The sequence below is a fragment of the Mytilus californianus genome, unplaced genomic scaffold (genome assembly GCF_021869535.1).
Source record: "Mytilus californianus isolate M0D057914Y unplaced genomic scaffold, xbMytCali1.0.p SCAF_6, whole genome shotgun sequence".
NCBI lineage: Eukaryota > Metazoa > Mollusca > Bivalvia > Mytilida > Mytilidae > Mytilus > Mytilus californianus.
This window is the reverse complement of record NW_026262712.1, coordinates 101,818,652-101,836,156: the sequence shown is the minus strand read 5'-3', so window position 1 is coordinate 101,836,156 and position 17,505 is coordinate 101,818,652. Positions and strand designations below refer to the sequence as shown.

Genomic DNA, 17,505 nt, shown 5'->3' with positions numbered 1-17,505 from the left:
CATATTTGGTTTTTTTTTATCCACTTAAATGTAATCTAAGAAAATTTGATTTTTTATCTATAAAAGATTTAATTTTCTTAGATTTTAATACTAAGAACATAAAGCTACGGTTTTTCTAACTTTTTTCAGTTTTTTACTTTTAGTGTTTATAACAATAGCAATACCACGGATATGAGGAAAATACGCCTGTATATGTGGAGAATACGCCTTGTATATGTGGAGAATACGCCTTGTATATGTGGAGAATACGCCTAGTATATTTGGAGAATGCGCCTTGTATATGTGGAGAATACGCCTTGTATATGTGGAGAATACGCCTGTATATGTGGAGAATACGCCTGTATATGTGGAGAATACGCCTTGTATATGTGGAGAATACGCCCTGTATATGTGGAGAATACGCTTGTATATGTGGAGAATACGCCTAGTATATTTGGAGAATACGCCTAGTATATGTGAAGAATACGCCTTGTATATGTGGAGAATAAGCCTTGTATATGTGGAGAATACGCCTTGTATATGTGGAGAATACGCCTTGTATATGTGAAGAAAAAAACTCAATGACATCTAGAGGTCAATATGCTGTCAAGTATTGTCAATATAGATCGTTACTGTTCTTAGCAGCCACTTGACTTTAAGCAAACAACAATCAATCAATCTTAATAATTTCATGTAAATTAACAGTGTCGTTCGCTATCAACATTTTCTTAATACACACGTTTATCTTGTAAAACTACAATTGTTAGTTTAATGTTTTTATATGAAGTTTTTTTACTCCAATTATTGTTGAGTTTCTTAAAAGCAAAATAGCTGACAACTGTCCCGATAAAAATCTAAAATATCGAGATCCAAAAGTTTTTTAATAGATTTAAGTTAAGATTTTTTCTTCAGGACAAAAAATCTTTATCAAGATTTAAATTTCGAACTGAAATCATATAAGAAAGTAAGATCACTGCTATCGAAATGGTGTGGGTTCATTGGACAATTTCTAATACACAGTCACGTCCGTAGAAAGTCACAATATCCGAAATAGATGACAGTGATATTGAGTTAAACTTTGAACACTAAATTTATCCATTTCCATCATTATTGATGTTTTTCAACGGTTTATTTCTTTCTTTTTCTTGTAGCATTGTTCTATGTCCGCTGCACTTCAATTGAAGACAAAACAATTCTGAAATTAATAATAGGGTCCATGATATTCCCATTTCTAGAATAAAAAATAAACTCCAAGTACTCGCAGAGCGGTTTGTGTTCGTATCGGCAGACAAGGTAGCCAATAATGTAGTGGTAGTATGACGCATATACTACACGGAAGTTCTTCAAAACGAAATTATCAATTCCTCTACATTCAGGTCCGTACGCACCACTGAGAGTCAAATCGTTAACAAGCATATCACTGCCACTACCCAGCTTAAAGCCTCTTCCGAACATTTGAAAGTCCCTACCATGTACTGGTTACCGAAATTACACAAAAAACCATTTAAATTCCGTTTCATCTCCGCATCTAGTAAGTGTTCTACTACTAATATATCAGTACTACCTCCCTTACTACTATCAAAGAACTGGTTATTAACTTTTGTAATAAAGCTTATGAAAATAATGGTATTAATTATTTTTGGGGTGTTAAAAATTCTTTAGAGGTTTTAGATAAAATACATGCTTTTGATGGTCCTTTTGGTTCTGTTGACAGTTATGATTTTTATACTCTCTACACTACACTTCCACACAATCTAATAAAGAAAAATTTTTCATATTTAATAAAATGGACTTTCGAAAAATCTCATTGTAAATTTATTTGCTGTAACTCGTTTAAAGCCTTTTTCTGTGACGAAAAAGGAAAGTATGCTAGATACACTTACCGGAAATGTGAGGATATGATTTAAGCTTTAAATTTTCTCCTAGATAACATATATGTACGTTTCGGCGATAAAGTGTATCGTCAGGTAGTAGGTATTCCTATGGGCACTAACTGCGCCCCTTTAATAGCAGATTTATTCCTGTATTGCTATGAATCTCAGTTTATTACCAAACTCAGTAGAGACACATCATTGTTACATTTGGTTGATACATTCAACTATACCTACCGTTATCTGGATGATATTTTTTCGTTAAATAATCCAGAGTTCTCTAAATATACTACCGAAATTTACCCAAAAGAACTTTAAATCTAACATAAACAGCAGCAGTTGTCCTTTTCTAGATTTAGACATTTCAATTTCTAAAGGGAAACTCCATACTAAAATTTACGACAAAAGAGACGATTTTTCATTCCCTATTGTTAATTTTCCTTTTTTAGACGGCGATGTGCCTTTGGCTCCATCATACGGTGTTTATATATCCCAACTCGTTCGGTATGCCCGTGTGTGTAGTGATGTCATAGATTTTAACGAAAGTAATCAATGCATTACTGGTAAATTATTAAGTCAGGGATTTCGTTACCATAAATTACTTAAAACTTTTACTAAATTCTTTCATAGATACAAAGATTTGATTAGTAAATTTGGCTGTACCTCACATCCTAAATTTTATGGTAATATTGTACTTAAAACGCGGAAATCATTGTGTGATCCGTGTAAACTCCTTGAACCTTTAAACAAACTTATTAGTAATGGTTATCGTACCAATGTTGTAATTAGATCTCTGAATATAGTTTACATTGGCACTAATATCGATTTTGTCATTAGCAAATTAAAACATAACTAAATTTGTATTTTCTTTTCAAACGGGATGTATAGAGACACACACACGTTCATTTTTATCTATAAAGAAGTCACTCCTAACTATCCTACTACCTGTCGATACATTTATTTTTGGCATTGCACAAGTCATGTCTTCTTTGACTGTTCATGACGTTAAAATACTAAATCCCTGGGATGTATTTTAGTTGATTTTAGTCTCTGATGCATGATTTTTTTATTATTAATTGTTTTGGCTTTTAACTAGCTGTTAGTAACTGCGAGTACTCTCAAATCGTACTTTCTTTTTAATTTGACCTGTTGATACTATTTGTAATGCTTTTTTGTTATTTAATGTTAACATGGATCGTGTCTATATACCAGCTTTGATTATTTGGTATTTAATTTATTACTAATTTTCACTTCTTCGTACTATGAACATCAAAATTATTTCATTTTTCCTTAGATGCTGTTCTTGGACCTGAACATGAAGTTTTATCTAGCACTAATTGTATATTTTTATTGTTGATATTCACCCCATATGTACCAAGTGTTAGATTAGTTTTATTGATATTAAAGAAATTTCTTGGTATTCCTAAACGGAAGATTTTATACACACAGAAGAAGAAGTATACTTAACAACAAAATTATTTTCATTTACCTGTGTATAATATGACGCAGGTTTCTTCAAAAGTGATGATTTTCTAAAAATTGTTTGAAATTTCACAGTGATATCATACTTTAACTTTGTTTAAACCTGTTTATTTACTTTTGACTTTAATTATTTATCCCTTGTAATTTTTTATTAACTGTGTATTTGCATTCAGGTGTCACAGGTCAAATTTATTCGTTCATTGTGTGTTAATTTACGTTTTTTGATTGAGTTAAGCCTTCCAATTGATATTTTATAGTGTGTTTTTCTATGTTGTGATGTTATACTACTTTTTCAGAAAAGGGAGAAGGTTTGGTACCATTAAAACGTTTAATCCCGCTGCAAATGTTTGCACCTGTCCTAAGTCAGGAATCTGATTACAGTAGTTGTCGTCTGTTTATGTAGTTCATACGTGTTTCTCGTTTTTCGTTTTTATATAGATTAGACCGTTGGTTTTTCCGTTTGAATGGTTTTATACTAGTAATTTTTTGGGGCCCTTTATAGCTTGCTGTTCGGTGTGAGCCATTGCTCCGTGTTGAAGGCCGTACCTTGACCTATAATGGTTTACTTTTATAAATTGTAACTTGGATGGAGAGTTGTCTCATTGGCACTCATACCACATCTTCCTATATCTAAGACAAAATGTTTTGAATTAAGATAACAATAGCGGGTCCCGATATGAAATTAGTTCATAAAGTATTTACCATGGAAGGAACATTATGATGTAATATTTGAATGAAAGACGAACTGATAAACGTCATTCAAGGCTTTCACTGTCTTTAAAGTACACAAGCATGTACTATTGAATTTCCGTAAACACACGTGACATCTAGCCTACGCGAGAGTTGTATGTTTCCTATCATTTGTTTACTGTTATTTTCAGCTGTTATTGGGACATTTGCTGCGTGTACGTTTTTATCAAATATAAACAAAACATTGCTGCGTGTACATTTTTATCAAATATAAACAAAACATTGGTGCGTGTACATTTTTATCAAATATAAACAAAACATTGCTGCGTGTACATTTTTATCAAATATAAACAAAATATTGGTGCGTGTACATTTTTATCAAATATAAACAAAACATTGCTGCGTGTACATTTTTATCAAACATATTAAAACAAAACATATTCTCGGTATTGTACATAAGACACACTTCCTTTTCATTTATAGCGTAGCAAAATTCTGACTATTTTGCCAGAGCAGGCAAAACAACAACATCTTTTTACTTGCTATCTTTGGAGGTTGGGTATGATCTGGTTAACAACCAAATAATTCTCTCATGAACTGTGTCTATATTTATTTCCAAGCTGCCAAAGTTAGGGAAGTCATATACTTAAGAGAAAGAACTTAATAGCCTTACATGATAAGAAACGTCAGCTATATATAAGAGTCAACCGGTCTTATAAATCCTGTCGTAATGGGCTGACCTTTTAATTATCTATTGATTAAACGCAGTTGTCCACGTTAAAGGGAAATATACATAAGGTAGGCTCTTTGTATTTAAAAAAACAAAACAAAAATAAATTAGACATAATTTTGGATTCAAACAATTTGGATATATTGCGCATGTAGTGATGGACTGGGAAAGCTTATTTTTTCTTCGCAACACAATAAAATTTTGAAGGGCGAACAAAATGTGCTTCTAGTTAATACAGTGAAAGTTTTAATATGTAGAGGATATGTCTTAAATAACTGTATACAAAGAATTAGGAGACTAAAAGGTGCCCACCCCTTATCATCTAATGATGAAATACGCAGCTCTTGGATATCATGCAGCAGCTGGTATACGATGCTAATAACCCTAGACCGTCAGAAGTAAGGCTAGATTTTCAAAATGCATAAAAATTGGAAGAATATGCCGGTGATTGTTTTAGTCTAAGGAATTCAAACTATTCAGTAAGTATATTATGCCTACCCTGATTTGGTATGCCAATATTGAAGCCTCCAGAAAGGCAACACACTAAGAGATGTTAAGAACAAAACATTGATTTTCAAAATTAGGTTACATTTTGTAAATTTAGAACAAAAAAACTAAATTTGTCAATGGACACATTATTGTTTTGCTCTTAAAAGATTTTTTTTAAGGTGAAGATGCTAGACTTTTTGTATTCAAATTCAAGTGTTTATATTTTCATTGCGAAATTTAAATCCCTAGGGCAACATGTTTTAACTTTTGAATTTATTTCTGTATTTACAGTAAGACTACGTTTACAGCTCAATATCCTCTTTTTTGGTATCGAATTTTATTTGAAAAAGGGAAAATATTTTAAAAAGATTTACTTGTTATAGATGTTGAAATTTTCATTTATATTATAAGCTCTTTAATTTTAAACTAGTGCCAAAATTTTATCATCTCACCTTTTCAGGGCCAAATTCTTGAGAACCATTTATATTTATTGTTTGTTCTCATTTAAATATTATTCTATATAATCTACCTATTTTGTGTTCCTTTCGACAGAAGCAGCTTACGACAGACAGACACCATGGACGCCAAGGAGTTTAGAAAACGTGGGCGGGAAATGGTAGATTACATCGCCGATTACCTCGAGAATATACGAGAACGTGATGTGGTTCACAAAGTATCTCCTGGATACCTTAAAGATCTTTTGCCAGATGAAGCACCGAAAGATCCAGAAAATTTTGATGAAGTTTTCAAAGATATTGAACGAGTGATAATGCCCGGTGTATGTATTTCATAGAGATCTGCCCTTATATTATTTGTTTCATAGCACCTATAAGATAAATCTATTATAGTTTAAAGAGAGTTGTAACGTTTTGTTTTTTTTTCCATCATCAGTGAATATAGAAAGTTTTTACTGTTCAACTATTAGTATTTTGTCTATTTATTTGCTCTCTTCTAAGAAAGTGTGTTAGGTCGTAGCCGGGTCGGTTATCAAAGTGCGCCATAGACTTCGGTTCTTTTCCTGTTTTCAATTGTTGTGTTTCTGTTTTGTATCAACAACTAAAATTCGAAATACAAATTTTCTTTTCATTTTTTCAAATATTCAAACTATACTTCAGAAGAACGTTATTGAAATGCATGATGATATAAGCCGCTAACCGATACATTTCACAAGAAAACCATAAGACTCGTCATACATCTACTTCTTGCTTCTTCCGCTGAATTTATCTGGTTGCAATATAAAAGTTAGTATTTGATAATGATAATTTATAACTTTTGCAGGTAACACATTGGCATAGTCCATATTTCCACGGATATTTTGCTCCCGGAAGCTCCTACCCATCCATTCTTGGTGATATGTTATCAGATGCTATTGGTTGTATAGGATTTTCTTGGGTAAGTTTATCATTTCTTCAAACATTTGTATAATTCATCGTAAATTTCTGGCACATTCTTCTTTTCACTTAAACCAACACTCTTTAGTTGCATCTTGAAAAGAAAAGAAGATACCAATGGGATCAACTTCAAAGCGAGGACCGATGTTCGTAAACTCAGAATTAGGGAATGTTCGAAGAAAAAACGAGTCTCGCTTTGGAACTTGCATTGGGTTATCAAAATCATAGTTTTGACCGAGACCGACAACACAATCGCCAAAAATGACTAAAAAAAGAAATAACAGACCGCTTTATTCTATACCAATGACTGAAAATTGTGCTCTTCGGAGGTAAGATGCTCATCTAGCACCCATTTTGTTTTAACTTATGACAGCGCGGTAGTCATAAAGTAAGTGAGAACGAATTTGTGGCTATAACAAAGGAAGCAATTCATCGTCACCTGTTGCACATATGCATTACATAGCGGTTGACAAACTCATGATTACGTCTATGCATAGTTTTTTGAAAGAGATGACCTCCACATTCCCATAAGAAGCATTTGTTAGATATTTTTAATACTTTTGGTGGCCTCAACCCTCTTTCCAGGAAAGTATCATTGGAAACGTAAGCCCTGGAAGATCATTGAAGCTATTGGATGTTCTTTTCATTATGAATAAGCAGTTGGAGTGTTTCTGTACAGTTCACAACGGGAAAACTCGTGTCATTATTTTAATTTCTCATTGTGAGTCAAGGTATGGAGCAGACCAACCAAACATTTAACTGTATTATTTCAGAAGTCCATTGTTGTTTTCCTAACTAGTAAATGTGTCTTTGTTGTATTTTAAAAATGTTAAAGAAGACGAATGTTTTAGAAAAATGTAAACATGTTTGGCCTTACAGGTGACAAGTCCTGCATGTACAGAACTGGAAGTCGTCACTACGGACTGGCTTGGAAAAATGATAGGTCTACCTGAAGAATTTCTACACGGTACTGAGGGACCAGGAGGCGGGGTCATACAGGTCAGAAGCATATTGAAGTTTTCTTTGTGTCTGTCTCGCTCTGATTTTAACTTTCTTGCCTTTAAATATTAAATTTTCTAATACAATATGAACCAATTGTTAGAAAACCTACATATGTAGTTTAAGCCACTTTAAATCTAAGACTAAAGATACAAACACAGAAAGGTAAACAAAGGATACAAATACAGATACACAAAAGTAACAAGAATTCTAAAGCAAAAATTATTTTCATTGTTTACCAACCTTTTCTTTGTTTTTCGGAGTTTAAGTGGTTTAAGTAGTTGATTTACAGTGATCTCATGCTTGTCAACATCGAGGTAGTGAGTTCGAACTCCCCTCATGGCCGGTGAGTTTGTAAGTTCTAACTCCGCTCATGGCAGATGAGGTTTTGAGTTCGAACTCCGCTCGTGACAGTGAGTTTTAAGTTCTAACTCCGCTCATGGCAGGTGAGGTTGTGAGTTCGAACTCCACTCATGGCAGGTGAGGTTGTGAGTTCTAACTCCGCTCATGGCAGGTGAAGTTGTAAGTTCTAACTCCGCTCATGGCAGGTGAGGTTGTGAGTTCTAACTTCGCTCATGGCAGGTGAGGTTGTGAGTTCTAACTCTGCTCATGGCAGGTGAGTTTGTGAATTCGAACTCCGCTCATGGCAGGTGAGTTTGTGAGTTCGAACTCCGCTCATTGCAGATGAGTTTGACTCCGATCTTCATTGAATAGGATTGCAGTTTTCCTGCCGAATTTTGGATAGTTTTCTACCATGTCTACTGGGTCCGACTTCCTCCACTAAAAACAACAAGCCGCCATTATATATCCAAAAGTGCTGAAAGTGACAATTAACACCACCAATCAATTAATCAACCTTTCTTTTCAGTCAACAGCAAGTGAAACAGTCCTTTTATGTCTGTTAGCAGCGAGAACACGTATTGTTAACAAATACAAGAAAGAAAATACAGAAATGAATGAAGTTGAGATCATCTCAAAACTTGTTGGTTACTGTTCTACACAGGTAAAATATTACATGAAAATAGTGCACATAGCGAGAATAAAAAACAATATGCACATAGCGAGAATACAAAACAATATGCACATAGCGAGAATAAAAAACAATATGCACATAGCGAGATAAAAAACAATATGCACCAAATGTCTTGAAAAATCAAACTCTGTATAAATGATTTTTTTTAAATATGAATAAAGGACAGCATTGTGTTCATTTCTTTTTTTTCCGTCCTGAACGTGCATGCAATATTTGCCACTGGTCGTTTAGCAATCAACAATCTATCAATCATTTCTGTTTAGTAATCTGTATCTTAAACAATACAAGGAAACGAAGACGCAAATACTGAGTTTCAGAACAATAATTTCATATTTAATCAAACAGTCACGTGTTGGTTTTCTTTATATTTACAGGCGAACTCGTCTGTGGAACGGTCTGGATTGCTTGGAGCTGTACAAATGGTTAAGCTTATACCTGACAGTAATCACAGCGTCCGAGGGGAGACGCTAAGACAAGCTATCAAACGGGATAAAGATAAAGGCAACATTCCATTTTTTGTAAGTGGTGTTTCTTAATTTATGAAATATGAAGATAAGACAGAATTTTAAAAGTACGACATAAAACCGAAATAGCGAATCAGTATAAACATTAAAAGAAAAAAAGATCACAAAACAGAAGAATCAAGCATTTGGTTTTATGTAAGAATTTTTTATGAGTCTTTCTCGCGTTTTCATATATCCAAATTGTTTTATTAAATACAATTTTATCCTGCAATCAGCCAACTATTTGCACAAAAAACTGGTACACATTTTGTTGCATATTTGTACTTGTACAAATAAAGTCTCCTATCACCCCGCTTCTATGTTGAGCAAGCGGTAATGTAGATATTTCTTTCCCATAACAGTTCATTTTGGGGTACTCTTCGCAGTCTGTGTTTAAACTATGTCGAGTTATATTTTTTTTTGTAAATTCCTATCAATATCATATTATATATTATATCATATTATGTCTTATCATAGATCTGCGTATCCTTGGGAACAACAGGGACATGTGCTTTCGACAACTTAGCAGAAATCGGACCTATTTGTAAGCAACAATTTATTATTGAATCACTTTGAAATAAAGACGGTGGTTAATCCTCTTTAATAAGTATGATTGTGCGATATCAATGAAATACGTAATTTTACAGAAAAAGCACCAAGTTGCAAATATTGTGTGAAGTGAACATTTTCAATGATATAATCAATAATGAAACTTACTAAAATGATGGCATAAAAATTACTAAAGTGGTCACACAAACTTACTGAAGTGGTGGCACTAACTTACTAAAGTGCATGGTGGCACAAAAATATTAAAATGGTGGCACAAAAATTACTGAAGTAGACATCCAAACTTACTAAAGTGGTGGCATTGACTTACTAAAGCGATGGCACAAACCTTACTATACATTCCCTATGATTTCTGACCTTGTATACATTTTATACAAAGGAGAAGGTCCGGCAAGGGCTAGTTTTGGCCTAAAATTCGAAGTACATAAGAAGAAAAATTACATCCTTTTTTTTAACCACTTAAGTGTCTACTTCAGTCAATTAAATTAGTTTATGTAAAAGATTTGAACTGATTTGGTCATTACAAATTCAAGCTTAAATATGAAAATTTTATCAAATATGCCATAAAACGTCATTTTTCAGATGGTGTTTGTTTAAAATGTAAGTGGCCGCATTCGTGTTCAGTCTCAGCCTTTATATAAGTCATGTATTATCATCAAATACAACATATATTTAAGAATTAATACTGAACAAAAATGCGGCCTCTTCCATTTTAGACTAAAAACATCATAGAATTAGCACAAATGCTAAAATTGTGAAGATTCAGTAATATTGCATGAATGTATGATGCTAGTACCTGGTGCATGTGCATTGTATTGTAAAAAAAACAGCCCATGTTTATGTAACAAAAGTATTCTACTTTCCAATAAATAGCTAAAAGTTTAAATTTCAACAAATTTATAAAAATGCTATATTTTGGGGCCAAAAAAGGGTCTTACTGTGCCTAATCCTTTGAGATGAATATCTTGGAATTCATAATTACTAGTTTTACTATTTTGTATAAATTGGTTAGCTTTTTTAGAAGAAAATCACTGCTCACTGTTAAAATTTATTATAGGTGAAGAGGAGGGTATATGGCTACATATTGACGCGGCATATGCAGGCAGCGCATTCGTTTGTCCAGAGTTCAGACATTACATGAAAGGAATAGAGGTAATATGCAATTAGCTAACAACGCTTGTGCTTTTGTTCGTCAGGATTATAATACATGTGCATGGTGCATTGTAATAGCCCCTAACTTCATAAGTATTAGAACAACCTTATTCAAATGAATCGATTAACATGATCAATTCTGTTTTGAGAAATGTATACTTGTTTGTTAATTTTCTTCTCAATATATGGCTCAAAACAATCATACGACTTTACAATTTTTCTGGGCCAAGAGTTAAATAACTCTTTCTATCTTTCAGTATGCAGAGACTATCAGCATTAACCCACACAAATGGATGTTAATTAACTTTGACCTCTCTGTAATGTGGTAAGTTTTGAAATAAACAAATGTTTATAACTTATGAATAAGATACCGATTAAAACCATGTTCATATCTAGACCAAAGTGAGATCGATTCAAGAAAAGACATACAAAAAATTATCAGCAAATTCAGGTAAATTAAAAAAGGGAAAGTCCATAAAACTGATAAAACCAAACGCTCGACTATATCAACCAAGGGAAAGGCTGGAAAACAATTGTCATATGCCTGACTTGATACAGACCCGAATGTCATCGATCATCAGCGACCCCCCCTGCTCCCATTTGAATCCGTGTTAATCATTAACACTGAACATGATCAGCATCAGGTACTTCTAATATTAAACTTCTACTTCGAATTCCAATCATCAAATATTTTCTTTGCGTTATATTGGTTGGTACTATAATACTACTGTTTTAATTTGAAGAGCGCTGCTGTGTAGGACAATTTGCATATGCAGCAACCCATTGTAGAGTAATGTGGGGATTTCGGATGCAAAAAAAAATTTCACTCAGTTTATTTCTAATGAAATATGATGTTATAATTAATGTCGAATGATTATTTTTCATATTAAACACCAAAAAAGTTTTGTCGACATCGCTTGTCACATATATCTACTGCTTGGCTTTGCTTTAGTTTATATTACGAGTTCTAAAACCCTAAGGGAAATAATTGTTAATTGAATTAAACTTCCTCATGTATAATACTACATCCAAATTGTGCAGAAAAGTTCTAACTCCTTAACCAACTATTTCTCTATAGGATAAAAGACAGTACACTGTTAGTTGATGCTTTTAATGTTGATCCGGTATATCTGAAACACATGAACCAAGGAAAAGTACCAGATTACAGGGTATGTAGAGTTTGAAAAATTAAATTTCTAATGGAATGGTTTAACAAGTTAAACTCCTTACCGTAATATTATGAAAATGAGGAGTTATGGTATTATTGCCAATGAGACAACTATCCACTAGAGTTAAAATGAAGTGGTAGGAATAACTGTTTTAATAAGATGTATTTCTAAAAAAATATAAATTCAACTATTTAAGTATGCTGTGTATGTTATTAAAATTTTGATAGCAATTTCTTTTTAAGAAAGATAATTAGACAGTAAATGAGCATCTGGCACAGTAAAGTTGATACCGTTAATGTTATTATTATAAACACTTGAAGGTTACCGACGAGTTTATTCGACAGGGAAATTAACTATCGAAAACCAGTAGCACAAAACAAGACCGAGACATTCACATGCACTGAAACCTTTCGATACAAAACAGGAGAGACAACAAAACAGAACATTAAAACATGCACTGAAACATTTCGGCACAAAACACAACGGAGACAACCAAACATTGTTGATGTGGTTCATAAGTGTTTCTCGTTTCTCGTTTTTTATATAGATTAGACCGTTGGTTTTCCCGTTTGAATGGTTTTACACTAGTAATTTTTGGGGCCCGTTATAGCTTACTGTTCGGTGTGAGCCAAGGCTCCGTGTTGAAGACCGTACTGTGACCTATAATGGATTACTTTTATAAATTTTGACTTGAATGGAGAGTTGTCTCATTGGCACTCATACCACATCTTCTTATATCTATCTATAACATTAAGACATGCACTCGCATTGCTTTGAAGCTTTAGTTTCATCTCCATACATTGGGATTTCTTGGGAATTCAGACAAATAGATTCAGTTGTCTTAAAACTTTGTCGGCTATTGTTGTTGGACCCTTTTGTTAAAATAAAGCTCATCATATATTTAAATGGAATATTAACATATTTATATTTTTCAAAATTTTGGCACTGGTGTTTCTGATGAAGGTTAATTTAGAATAGCACATTAAAATGTAATCAATTGGAAGTGTACGAGTTTAATATTGACGTAATAGTCTTTTCATAGTGTGATTATTGTTACTATTCACTCTGCAGTTTTCGTGAAAATAATACGCAAAAAAGGTAATTCTATGTTGTCTGATAAATGTCTGATTGAGTGCTCTAAATGTTATGGAAAAGTTCAAAAGCATCATGATTGGTTTTATATACAGTTACCCGTTATTAGTTTTACACAATCTTAAAATCCTAAAAAGGGGAAAATGCTTCTCAGAAAAGTGGTAATGATCTATTAATTTTAATAGAGATAGTGTCTCTTTTAAAACTATCTATATTGTTTTGTTTTAGCACTGGCAGATTCCACTAGGACGCCGGTTTCGGTCATTTAAGTTATCTATATTTTTTTGTCTTAGCACTGGCAGATTCCACTAGGACGCCGGTTTCGGTCATTGAATTTATCTATATTGTTTTGTTTTAGCACTGGCAGATTCCACTAGGACGCCGGTTTCGGTCATTGAAGTTATCTATATTGTTTTGTTTTAGCACTGGCAGATTCCACTAGAACGCCGGTTTCGATCATTGAAGTTATCTATATTGTTTTGTTTTAGCACTGGCAGATTCCACTAGGACGCCGGTTTCGATCATTGAAGTTATCTATATTGTTTTGTTTTAGCACTGGCAGATTCCACTAGGACGCCGGTTTCGATCATTGAAGTTATCTGTATTGTTTTGTTTTAGCACTGGCAGATTCCACTAGGACGCCGGTTTCGATCATTGAAGTTATCTATATTGTTTTGTTTTAGCACTGGCAGATTCCACTTGGTCGCCGGTTTCGATCATTGAAGTTATGGTTTATGCTTCGTTCATATGGTGTTTCAGGAGTTCAAAATTACATCAGAAAGGTAAGACTATCTTTTCTATTGTCGACTTAATTTTACTGTTTTGTAAACTGATTATGATTCACCCCACCACAAAAGGACTCTGTTGTAAGAAAGATATATCTAAGATTTATACTCCTTCGAGTTCTGTTTCACGAGTTTTCGTTAGGCGTACCAAACTATAAGCCTGGTATCATTGATGAGTTTTTATCAAATACGGATTTAAAGCAGGACTGAGCTTAATAACTAACAACTTCTCTCATAACTAGAAAGAGTAAAAAATCTACTTTTGTTTTTCTAGAAAGAAACACATTGTTCAATATTTTAAGATACGTGTTATTCTTTCGTTTAGGTACAAGTCACTTTTATTTGTTATCTATTTAATGCTATTGCATGACTGTTTGTGATTTATTGTCTTGAAAATTTTCTGAAATTACCCTGATGTTTGATTTCTTGATTGACAAATTGTTTGTTTCGTTTGTTATTTTTCTACAAACAATCGGCATTCCCATGGGGACCAACTGTGCTCCCCTTCCTGTTGATTTGTCCAGTATTCTTATGAGGCAGACTTTATATAGAATCTTCAAGAATGAAAACAAACTAGCGTTATCCTTTTAACTTCACGTTCCACTACAAAGATGATGTCCTCTCACTAAATAATTCAAAGTTTGTTGACTATGCAGAACGCATCTATTCCTTCGAACTTGACTCTGAAATAAAGGATACAACAAATACAGTTAAACCTGTCTGATATCTTCACTTGCATCTAGAAATAGACAATGAGGGTCGGAGAACAAAATTTTACGACAAAAAAGAAGATGTCAACTTCCAAATTGTGAATTTTCCATTTCTATATATAGCAATATTCAGCCTGCTTATGGATTACATATCTCCCAGTTCCTACGATATTCCAGAGCTTATAATATATTCCTATAAATCATGATTTCCTCGATAGAGGGTGGTTGCTTACATAAAAGCTATTACAACAAAATTTTCAAGTGGTGAAGTTGAAGTCAATATATGTTTTTCATACCACTGTCCCGTCCTATTTTCCTCGAATGTGACCTACCGAATTAAATCACCAAATGTGTGCTAACATGAGCAACACGGCGGTGCCACTTGTGGGACAGGATCTGCTTACCCTTCTGGGTCACGTAATATCACCCGCCGGCCGTTTTTGGATGGAATTTGTGTTGCTTAGTCGTTAGTTTTTTATGTTGTGTTAAGTAGAACGCTGTTTTTCTTTTGGTCGTCTTTTCTTTTATAATTGTCCGTTCGTTTTCAACTTATGAGTTTGAGTATCCCTTTTGTAGCTCTTTTGCAGGTGTTAAATGTATATAAAGCATATTTATTTTTGTGTAATATATGTATGAACAGATAAAGATTCCAAATACTGTATTTAGAATATAGTAAACAAATTATCGTACTTAGTATTGCTTCTGGTTTTGATTTGATTTTCTTAATTTTGTAGCACGTTAATTTGGCAAAGCAATTTGAAAAGTTAGCGAGAGAAGATGGACGCTTCGAGATAGTTGCAGAAGTTGTTATGGGACTTGTATGTTTTAGATTAAAAGTAAGTAAGGGTTTAATACACGTTTTATTCCATTAGTAATTCAACAAGTTATCTAGCATTGTTTACTATTGAGTCAATTTTAGTTTTAATTCAACATTTTTTTCTTCACAAATTATTCACCAGGCGATTTAGAGATTTGATTACTAATACCATATACTTCACTTGAATAACTGCCCTATATATATTTTCATAAATGGATAAAAAAAAATTAACTTTCTTTGCGGATTTTAAACAGCATATATTCAAATAAAAAGCGTTATTATTGTATGATATAATTTCGGTATAATAATGCACTTACACCACAAAATAAATTCTAAGCTATAACGTTGGGAAATATGAAGCATTCTTTTTTATTATATATTGTGCATGGCATCATTTAATGTATAATCAAATATAGTGCTGTATATCTGTATGAAAAATTCTCTGTGCACATTACAAAAACTACATAATGAGTTTGGGAACATATGGTTTAAAGGGAATCATCATCTTTTTAAGTCCAATTAAGTATATAAAATAAATCATATGGTTAGACTGCTAGTGTTATCTAGACATATAATGGTTGAAAGTTCATGAATTAAATTTATTGAAAATTCTACAGATCTATGTTTGATATTAGCAATGTCTAATATTGTTATAAACATGTATTTCGTAATATATTTTAGGGTCAAAATGAACTTAATGAAAAACTGATGGAAGAAATTATTGAAGACAGGCGAATATTCCTCATTCCAGCATTCGATAAAAAAATATATTTCCTCCGCTTTGCCATATGTGCAGAACGTACCAACTCCAGAGATGTAGAATATTCATTTGGTGTAATCAGAGATTGTGCAAATAATGTGTTGGCTGTGCATTCTAAGACACCATTGAAACATACCCCAGTTATAGTTGACATTGACCAACAGCCCAGAAATAACGGGAAGCTAATTAGTCACAATCAGTACTCCGACAACGAACAGGAGATTTAAACAATAAAAAACATAAGGTTTATTCCATTCTACCTATGCTACATTTAAAGAAATTCATGAATAGAATTATGTATATTTACATGTAGCAAGACTAAACGTAATTAAGATACTAGCGCCAAACTTGCAATTTGAACATCTTAATTGTTAAAACTCGTTTTTCCTGTATGAAAATCACGCTTACAGCATGGGCTTTTTCAAAGTCATTTCTGAGTTGTCCTTAATCAGGAATGCTCAGAGAAAACAGCTTTTAAAGCCAAAAGAGTAAACCTATTTAGAGCAAGAAAAAAAAATGCAGAACTAAAGAACATTAAAATCATTCGGAGTTCAACTATATGTCAGGGCAAAGTGAAACTTTATTTGAAGTATTATTACAAAATGTACTACTTTTTTTAAATTGCAACATCCATCATACGATTTTATATTTAATCCAATTGTTTATAAATCCTGTTGTGTCAGAATCATTCATTTAATAAGAAACACTTTCATTTAGCGAAGATTTAGTTTGGAAATAAAAGGGTTTACAAGTTCATGGTAATTGTTGTCCCACACAATCGCTCTAATATGAATGCCTTATCTCTTTTCGTGTAGTTAGTTGTCAAAATTGTTTCATCTGACAACAAAGTACAAAGTCATATTAATTAAAAGGATATGCATCACAATATCGATAATAATTTAAGTCGTCATTATTAACATTATCTTCATTTTCAAGTCCTATTGGAAATCTGATAAAATTATTTGTCAAATTGTGAGTTATTCAAAATAATGTGTTCTATGCAATAAAAAAAAATACTATACTTTTTTTTTATTTGTAAAGTGTTGTATTAATGCTGCTTTTTAGAAGCAGGAAGGGGTAAGCTGGAGGACGCAACGATAGCCTTGGTAGTTATATAATGAGATCAAAACAAATAGAAAATATCCAAATGTTTTTCACGCGATTGGAAAATCCAGGTTTATATTTTCAAGAGAAGTCTCCTTACAAAGATTTTGTTAGGATTAGCCATATATACACAGGCAGCTTTTATGTTGGCTTTTGAAATCTTTACAATCCTATAGATATTA

At 32.9% G+C, this 17,505-nt stretch overlaps 1 protein-coding gene across 1 annotated transcript; it reads left to right on the top strand.

Moving 5' to 3' along the window:
* Nucleotides 1–4,757: 4,757 nt before the first annotated feature.
* Nucleotides 4,758–17,245, top strand: LOC127705512 (aromatic-L-amino-acid decarboxylase-like). Its single transcript, XM_052209840.1, has 13 exons — nucleotides 4,758–4,820; nucleotides 5,794–6,019; nucleotides 6,520–6,633; nucleotides 7,512–7,631; nucleotides 8,500–8,634; nucleotides 9,039–9,182; nucleotides 9,645–9,711; nucleotides 10,792–10,886; nucleotides 11,144–11,211; nucleotides 11,965–12,055; nucleotides 13,831–13,929; nucleotides 15,377–15,478; nucleotides 16,141–17,245. The coding sequence occupies exons 2-13, from the start codon at nucleotides 5,819–5,821 to the stop codon at nucleotides 16,444–16,446; spliced, it is 1,542 nt and encodes a 513-aa protein (XP_052065800.1). The 5' UTR covers nucleotides 4,758–4,820; nucleotides 5,794–5,818; the 3' UTR covers nucleotides 16,447–17,245.
* The last annotated feature ends 260 nt before the right edge of the window (nucleotides 17,246–17,505 follow it).

What these genes read in the sequence shown, in the direction of transcription:
- LOC127705512 (XM_052209840.1), top strand. Translation starts at nt 5,819, where the DNA reads ATGGACGCCAAGGAGTTTAGAAAACGTGGGCGGGAAATGGTAGATTAC. An exon ending in CAGGAGGCGGGGTCATACAG is followed by an intron (nt 7,632 to 8,499) that starts GTCAGAAGCATA and finishes CTTTCTTTTCAG; the next exon opens with TCAACAGCAAGTGAAACAGT. An exon ending in TTTGACCTCTCTGTAATGTG is followed by an intron (nt 11,212 to 11,964) that starts GTAAGTTTTGAA and finishes ATTTCTCTATAG; the next exon opens with GATAAAAGACAGTACACTGT.